At 46.8% G+C, this 9023-nt stretch overlaps 1 protein-coding gene across 10 annotated transcripts in view; it reads left to right on the top strand.

Moving 5' to 3' along the window:
- The first annotated feature begins 432 nt into the window (after window positions 1-432).
- Window positions 433-9023, top strand: part of PUM1 (pumilio RNA binding family member 1) — a 67607-nt gene continuing 59016 nt past the window's right edge. For 8 of the 10 annotated variants that reach the window (XM_048968696.1, XM_048968687.1, XM_048968693.1 and 5 more), the window contains exons 1-2: window positions 461-591; window positions 3194-3567. In XM_048968696.1, coding sequence (XP_048824653.1) covers window positions 3205-3567 — 363 coding nt within the window. In that variant the 5' untranslated portion in view covers window positions 461-591; window positions 3194-3204. Of the gene's footprint in view, window positions 592-3193; window positions 3568-9023 lie in introns of all 10 variants that reach the window. The other 2 variants (XM_048968695.1, XM_048968694.1) reach the window with 2 other exon arrangements.

The following is a 9023-nucleotide window of genomic DNA, read 5'->3' as shown; positions in this document are numbered from 1 at the left end:
AATCAATTCACACATTAATCTCATTAAGACTCCACTCATCGCTGGCACCAGGTCTGTTTTGGGGTGGGAGCCCCGTATCTCACAGAGGGGGTCTATCATGCACTGTAGTGCTTCTGAGCGGGAGCCTGTGCCAGGAAGCGTGTTTTATCCAGTAAAATGCACGCAGGTGTACACACAGCTGTTAGTGGGGAGGGCTGTCAATGCTGAGTGGGTAAAACACCGGGACTGGGCTTCTCCGCATCCCCAGTCAGGTGGCGGCGGTGAGGTGTGGGACAGAGCGTGCACATCTGTGAGGAAAAAAAGCAGTGCAAATGGGAAAGGAGAGCAGCGAGCGGTGAAAGGCCGGCGCGAGGAACACCGACAACGGCGCGGAGCCGGACCCGGGCCGTGCGGAGCCGCCCCCAAACCGCGCGGGGCCTACCAGGGCCGCGGCCGGGCCGCCCTCGGCCGGGCCGCCTCGCCTTCCCGGCATGCAGCGCGCCGCCCGTCCCCAGTGGGCCGCCATGTTGTCGGAGTGAAAGGCAGGGGGAGAGGCAGGCGGCGAGCGGCCTGGGGGGGGCCGAGATCCAGCTTCATCCTACCGCTCCGCCCGTGAGTATCGGCACCGGATCGGGCTCCCGCCGCGCCGCGCACCCCTGCGAAGCCTCCGGTGGGGCCATATTGGCGGGGGGAGCGGGCGGAGCGGCGGCGGGGCGGCCCGAAGCGAGCGGCTGCGGCGGGGCGCTTCGCCCGGCTCTCCCGCTCGGCGCCCGGCCGTGCGTCGGCCCCATTGTTACCCGGCGGGCCCTTCCCGTCCCTCGCCCAGCCGTTCCGTTCCCCATCCGGCCACGGGGGAGCGGCGGCGGCGGCGGCATTGTCTGGCGGGGGCGGCCCCGTGGCGGCGCCCCCTGGGCCGCGCTCCTTCACGGTGGCGGTGAGGCCCCCCCCGGGCACGGCCCCTCCCGGGAGCCCCCGGCAGGCCCGGCTGGGAGGGCCTGGCCCTGCTTTGTTGCCCGCGGAAGGGCGGGGGGACCCGGCCCGTGCTGGGGTGGGCGCGGCGGGGCGGGGGGAATCCGGGGGAGGGCAGCTGGGGGGGTCCGTGGCAGAGGGGGGGCCGCGGGGCCTGGAGCCCGGCGGAGGCACAATGCGGGCGCTACTTTGAATGTGCGCTGTGGCCCCGTTTGTGGTTTTTTTGTTGGTGGTTTTTTTTTTTTTTTTTTTTTTTTTTTTTACCCTCTCCTTGTTTTGCTTTCCCATCAGTGCCGTTTGGACATTTTTAATTACACACTTAGTGATTGTTAGAGAAAAATCCTGGGTTTTTTTTCTTCTTTTTTTTTTTTTTTTTTTTTTTTTTATATACCCCTCCCCCTCCAACCTGAGAAATACTTGCTGGCATTTTAATTCCTTTGGTTGTTTTGTTTTTTCCCTTTTGTTTTTCGTTTGTTTGTTTTATTCCGTGTTTAGTAACTTTGCTCACAGCAGAGATTTCCTTACACAGATCATGAGTAAGGAATTTCCTTTATGAAGAGTGAGGGCGAAGGGTGGCATTTACTACCCCCTGTTTTAACGCTGCCTAAAGCAATCAGGTTGGTTATCAATTTTCCCACTTCCTGCAGGTTTTTCATGCTTTCACCTTAAAACTTCTGATAGGCCACGCAGCTCTCAAACAATGGGAGCTTGAATTTCCAGTCCAGCTTTCCAAAAAAAACCAAACCAAAACAAAAAACAAAACAAAACAAAAAAAAAAACCCACCAAAACAAACAAAAAAACAAAAAACAAACAAACAAAAAAGACAAAAAAAAAAAAACCCACCACCCAAACTACCACCGAAGAACTCCCATCCAGCTCTGCATTCAACTTGTTGAGGTGTTCATCTGCCACCAGCTTCGTGTTCTAATGCTGCCTGTAGTTTTTAGAGTGGATTTGTCTGTAGGAAAGGCAGGGCCGTGCTGCCTCACTGAGAGACATTGCTTCTTGTGCTTGAAATTTGCTCCTTGATGCCTCTGAAGTTCAGCTGACTGCTTAAAGCCTCGTAATCTAAACTATTTTGCTGCTAATGGTAACATAGAGCGCCTTATTTACATGCTGTATTTTGGTCTGGGGGAAAGGAAAGCTGTCTGCTTGGAGCGCGTTGTGGCAGCGCTCTGCCCGAATCTCCTGGCTATTCTGCCTTTGTTTGTAAATGTGTAACTCTTCGCGGGGAGCTGTTTACATAGGAACGGTTTATTGCATGTTTTTAGGAAGAGTTTGGGAGTTAGCCGGGTCCTAGCAGCCACTGACTGCCTGCAGCAGAGCCTTGCAGCTGCTGGTAGCTAATGAATGTGCGCTGTGTAGGTGACTTAACATATTTCTGATGCTCTGTGTGCTTTGAATGACAGCGTTCAGCTGTCCGCTACATTTAACGCGGCATTTCTATAAAAACACATCTTGGAACTAAACTTGAACTACCCACAATGCTCCTTTCCCCTTTGCTCCCTTTCAAAATGTCTCCTTTGCCAAGTTTTCTCGCTTGTTTAGCGCTGCCTCATCTGTGTTAGATGAAAGAGGAAGATTCTGGGAGGGGAGCTGCTGGTGCAGAAATTCAGAGTGATCTTACCGGGTCTCGCCTGAGATTTGCCTGCAGCCCCACAAGGTGTGCGTTGCTCTGGCACCGATGAGCTGCGTACAGCTGGAACTTCGAGTTAGCAGGACGGTGCACAGTGTGTTTGTGACCTGGTTAAGCAGAAATCCAGTGTTTTCAGCTTGCATTGGGAGCTTTGATGTTTTGTGTGAGTGCGCAACACTTGTGTGCTGATGGAAGCTCAGCCTTGTGATCTGGGAGGTGTAAACAAGCACGCAGACACTGATGGTGGAGTCTGGGTTGCTCTGTGTTCTTTGGGGGATTTCTTTCTGGTGGTTTTCTGTGGCGGCACTTGGGTTGTTTTGTCTGTTGCATAGATGGGCATTTTGCTTTCAGTGTCGGGGTGCGCTGTGCGAGTCTCACGCTGATAACACTCAGCAACAGAAAACGTGGGATTTTTTGGGGCCGAGTGTGCATTTCTGTGTGGTGTTCTAGTTGCAAAATGACCGTTGCGAGGAGTTGGCCTTGGCATCATAATGTTTCCCACATCAGAGGGGTGTTACTGAATGCGCAGAGCTGAAGCTTGAAGGGTTTAACCTTCCCTTTTCCTTCTCCCTTTCTCTCTGTCTCGCCTCCGTGCCCTCACCCCGTAGGTGTTGGTGGAATGAGCGTTGCGTGTGTGTTGAAGAGAAAAGCAGTGCTCTGGCAGGACTCGTTCAGCCCCCACCTGAAACAGCACGCTCAAGATACAGCTAATCCCAACATGCCTGTTGTATTGACATCTGGAACAGGGTCCCAGGCTCAGCCACAGCCAGCTGCAAACCAGGCTCTTGCAGCAGGGACGCACTCCAGTCCTGTTCCTGGATCCATAGGAGTTGCAGGCCGCTCCCAGGACGACGCCATGGTGGATTACTTCTTTCAGAGGCAGCATGGTGAGCAGCTTGGGGGAGGAGGAAGTGGTGGAGGCGGCTATAATAACAGCAAACATCGCTGGCCTACTGGGGATAACATTCATGCAGAACATCAGGTAAAGAAATGTTTCCAAACTGAACACATGAGCGCGTCGGGCTTGTGATAGATGCTTTTAATGACATTGTTTAAAGCTTAAGATGTTTTGTTTTTAACGGTTGGAATGCCAGCAGTCCTGCTTGTTTTCTTTTTTCAGGATTGCAGTGCCTTGCTAGCTATAAACCGGAATGTTTTGGTTCTCAGGGGTGTTGAAATCCCAGTGCACTCTGACAGTCAAATGTGTGTTTGCAGAAGTTATCGTTCCCTTTATTGATTTTTTTTTTTCTTTTTTTTTTCCCCTCTGTGTCTGTGTGAACCAGTTTAGTGGTGGCTGCTGCTGCTTTTCAAATCTGTTGCTGTAGTTAAATAATTCTTATGTAATGGTATTACAAAACTGCCAATGCATGTAGGTTGAGCTTTTACCATTCCCAATATTGAAAAAACACAGTTACGGGAGTAGCTTGTGATGTGTGCTTGCCTGCATTTCTTGCTTATTTGTTCTGAGGTTGGTTGGTGTGGTTTTTTTTGGTTTTTTTTTTTTCTTCAATATTTGAATGGGGAAAGTGCTATTAATATGCTCAGCTGGTCTGAGAAGGGAACATCATTAAGAACATGAGGAACAATGAGTGCTTTTACAAATGCAGCTAACGCCTTCCAGTGACTGAACGATTCTGAAGGGGTAGTAGGCCATAACATACCTTAGTAGTAGTGTTTACTAGAAGGCTTTTCAGTCACTGCATTGTCAAATGTGCTGAGACTGAAATGGGTGTATGACTCACTGTAGCTTGCTGACTGTGACCTGTAAGTAACTCGTCAAATGCAGCAGTGAGCTAAGAAGATCTGCTCCATGCCTCCCTTAGCATAGGAAGCGCAGCTTAGGTGTGGGCATGTTGTTCAAATGCATGATTCCCACAGATCTGTTCAGAGCAGCAGACACAAAGCTTTCGCAACCTTTATTAAGATCTCCTGCCTCTAATTTCTAAAATAAAAGTGATCAAGCCCTTGTTCCTGTGCTGTGCCTCCCCAGGGGATGTGTTGTCATCTGAGCCCTTTGAAAGCAAATGTTGCAGTGAATTTTGCAACCTCACTGAAGTCAGTGTGTGCATCAATAAAAAAGAAAACCCGAGTGCCCTGTTAATTTGTTTTGTAAGAGAAATCGTGTCAAGTAGTGCCATATGAAGTAAGCTGCTAGAACAATATTGGAGTTATTCCCTTCTGTGGAGCATAATATTTAGGGATAACTGTGGAACTGCGTCTCATTTTGATGCTGTCTAAGCTTTGAGTCACTGAATACAGTTGGGGACTTGCTTCTAGAGACACAGATGGAAGCGATTCTTGTGCACTTGAAGCAGTATAAGAAAAGTAAGCAAACGTTTCTTACTCGGTGGCTGTAACTGCTAAGTTTTTAAATAGCAGTTGCCGTGTGGCCGGCCTGCTGTGGAGATGTTTAGGCAGGGAATGCTGTTGTTTGCATATTTGTGTAGAGATGGTTTTATAAGTCGAAAGATGTGTCATAAAACTGTTAATTCTGTTTTCCTTCAGCTCATGCTTTTATCTTCCTGTCTCTGAAAAGCACTAGAAGCAAAACCAACAGAATTCTTTGGAGATGGAGGGAGGGGACCTGCAGGCATTAAAAATAGTACAGGGTTGGAACTTTTCTTACTGCGCTCTTCAATAACTTGAAGACTTACTGTCAGGGAGCCCCACCTGTTGCATGGATGTGGCGTAATGTCAGCAGATGCTTTTCCTCAGTTTGATTTTTCTTGAATGAGGTGATGTGACTTCCAGCACTTACTTGAGAAACTAGTTAGTTTTTACCAGTGTGAAGGAACTTCACAAAAACAGTGTGTATAATCACTGAAGGCAGAACTCTCAAAGAATTGTAGAATGGCCTGGGTTGTAAAGGACCATAATGATCATCTAGTTTCAACCCCCCCCTGCTGTGTGCAGGGTCACATCTTCACTTCTGAGAAGATGGTATGGTTGAGATATACCTGCAAGGTGAGGTTCCAGCTGATGTGAATGGATGTGATTTTTTTCATGTGTGTTCTGGGACCTGAGGCCTTAGAAACACCCTCTGTGATGTAGTCAGGATGAAGCCTTATCTGTTCTTCTTTCAGGTGGTTTTCACATAGTGGCAGTGTTTTTGTTGTTCAGTCCTGGTGTTTTGCGTTTATAATCAGTCATTTATCCAATCTTTATATTTAATTTCTTTAAAGTCAGCTCTGAGGTGGCACTGTAAGCTTTTCTACTTTCTGGTGTCTGTATGCTACAGTGATTGGGCTCTCTAACTGTATGTTCTTGCTTCAGTCTTTCCTGAGTGCCTTTTTTTATTCCCTATGGTTCTCTTTGCTTTGGGTTTTAACTCACGGGAAACAGTGCAGGATGTCTGTAATCCTAATGCTGCCTTTCCTTTTGACTTTTTGGCCATCCCTGCAACTGTTTCATAAATTATCAATTCCTTGGAGCAAGAACTAGTCTTATACAAAACTACTTAATTCAATTTGGGCTTAACTGAAGTGGAACTGAATTTGTCCTGTGAGAGCTGAAGCAGTGCAGGGAAGTGGTGAGAGGTGCAGAGGGGTGGGTCATCCTCCTGGGTGTCTGTGAGCTCGTGATTTGTTTGGTTGTGATGCACTTGTATTGCTGGATACTTGGTTTTAAGCTTTCAACCACAGGTGCCACAAGGCCCTTCTTGTTGCCTTCCCCTATCACTAGCTAAAAGATAATGGGAAGTCAGAAAAATTAATTATAGGATGATGTAGATTAGTGTTTGCCTGGAGTTTAGGAGATCGTAATTAAGGGTAGAGGGATCTTCTTAATTGTTGAATCCCAGTTTCTTTTTTGTTATGTACGTAGACAAGAATCTATCCCTGTCTGTTGGTGTTAATATTGCAGTGATTTCAGCAGTGATGGTATTTTGTTGTGTGCCATGAGCAGTTGAGAGTGATAGTCACAATTTATTTGTGCTGTCCTTGGTTTTTGTTTTTTATTGCGCTGTCTGCTTCTCTGCCTTTTGTTTATCTTTTACCAACAGCTCTGCAAATTGAGGTGTGAAGGGCTTTAACAGGGGAAAAAAACAAACCAAAAGTTTTTCTTCTCCTGAGGATGCAGGTAGTGTCCTCTTGTTGTGAACAGGAGGAACGTGCCAGCTGTTCTTTGCATTATAACTAACAAAAATCCTCCTCCCTTTGCATTTCTCTCTTCCATAAGAATGGAGGCAGGAAGGGAAGTTACCTAGCAGTATGGAGTAAAGCAGTGGAAGATACTACTGTCATGTTGCATGTTAAGGTATTGTAGATATTGCCCCTATCCAGATAGTATACGTTATGAATTCTGCAGTGTCTGCATGAACAAAGAGGTAATGTTGAAATTACACTTTTTTCCCCCTATATTTGAATTTCTGAACTCCCAAACAAACTTCTATCTGCCTGCAGCTGCAAACATTTATCTAATCATCTGACTCTTTACATTGAAGACCCTTCTGTTAGCCAAGTCTTGACTGCAGACATACGTTATCTGCAGAAAGAAGCAAGATAAGTTGAGTGTCAGTGTCCATCAGTAATCCCAAGATGCAGACTGAAGGTTTTAGCTGTAGTTCATCTTGAGTGCGTTACTATTTTTGAGGCTGCTTGGGCAGCTGCACCAGCTAGGATGTTCTTATGCTGTTTGTCCTGCAGGAAACAGATGCAGATCTGAATTTCACGTAGGTGAGTGAAGAGGTAGAAGTTGATTCCTGATGGCTGAGGACCTAGATTGGGTTTGATTTGCCTGTGGAAGGTTGTATCTCTCATTACAAACGCAAACAGCCATCTACTGCTCCCAGGGGAAATACAAGACAGTTGAGATACTCTTCTGGAGCAGTTAACAATATTGAGTGAGCTTTCAGAAAAATTGGGTGGGTTTTCTTGGTTGGGGTCTCTTGGGGCTTGTTGTGTGCATGGATGTTCTTGAACTGGGGCAAGGATTGTCTCATGGTGGTCTCCTGTCTGAATTGCAGTTACAATAATATGGGAGTTGCTTGGTAAAGCAAATGATTTGAGGGATTTAACTTTCTTTGAGAGCATGCTTAATTAATAACTCGAGACAATAGAACTCTGCAGGGATGGTGGTCTTTAATGTGTGGAATTTTTCACATATAGTTGGTGAAGAATAGTGAGAGCAGTGGGGTTGGAATTGGGTTTTATGCTCAGTTTTGCCCTTTGGCAACGTGGCCGCAACTTCTTAACTGAGAAGTGGCATTCAAGTGGAGACAGAAAGTGATTCTGTGGGCAGCTGCCCTTCCTGAGCACAGCTGCCCTAGCTGGTGTGTGGTGCTGGGGCAGTGTCTGAATCTGATGTCATTCAACACTGCGCTCTGTCAGCTGGCACCATTGCCTCAGGTTGCCTTGAAGTCCTGACGGGGTTCTCTAAAATGATGCTGAAAACTGAGGAAGCTGTAGCGGTTTGTCCAAAGTGAAATCCTAATTAAGTGACTGTTAACCCTTTAGGAGTGAAATGTCTTCATCTGCCTATGGGAATGACCACTGTGGTCTAGATAATGTGGCTCATTAGTTGAAGGCATGGGGAAAATTGTAAGTCACATGCAGCATGTAATATAATGCATGTCTGAAATGTTTTTCATGTATGTTTCATTAAAGCTGTTAAATCTTCACGTACTTCCACGTATGGCAGTGTAGTAGTTAGGCCTTCTACATTAATGCTGAAGTGACTGTGCAGCTTTGATACCCAGGTAATTTATACCTGGGAACCTAAGGTATACATAATACCTTGCTGAAATGTAGTGGCTGGTTTATGTGATTTGTTTCGCAGGAATTTCTCTGTGATAAAGAAGAGAGATGCCTTGGAGGAGGGGATTTAGGACATTTAACTTAGTTTTCTGCTTTACACGATTCCTTCTGGAAACTCCTGGTAGGATAGAAGAGTGAATAGATGGTCAGGTTGGGTGTTTAAAACAGCATTTTGGAAATCCTTTGTATGGGTGAGAGAGGGAAGCAAACTGAAATCTTAGGGAAGTCATATGAGATTCAGAGGGAACAAATTCCTACAGGTCTTGCTGTCCTTGGCACTCAGTTGCAGGGTGTGTGGCTGTAGCTGAACATCCTAATGCTCGTGCTTTGGAATTTCTCAGTCATGTGTCAGCTTCGTAGTCTGCAAAACCCTTCTGCACTACTGAATTAGCAAACTTCAGTGCTTCAGTAAGACTTCAGGTATTTCAGTTAAGGTATTGTGCCCAAGTGTGCTTTGAATAGAGCTTTATCAGAGTACAGCTTTGAAACCATGACAAGCTTGTACTCTTTGTCTTCTCCCCTCTGGTTTCCACTTACCAACACTCCTGTGGTTTGAGTTGGTGTGGCCTGCCTGGGCTTTTGCACAACAGGTTGTGATGCACTTGGCATTTCTGTAAATGAGTGCCTTTTACTGAAGAAATGCTTTACAGAAGGAAAAAGTCGTATAATCCACCCACAGCTGTGT

The sequence above is a fragment of the Lagopus muta genome, chromosome 23 (assembly GCF_023343835.1).
Source record: "Lagopus muta isolate bLagMut1 chromosome 23, bLagMut1 primary, whole genome shotgun sequence".
Taxonomy (NCBI): Eukaryota; Metazoa; Chordata; class Aves; order Galliformes; family Phasianidae; genus Lagopus; species Lagopus muta.
This window is presented reverse-complemented; position numbering and strand designations above follow the sequence as displayed.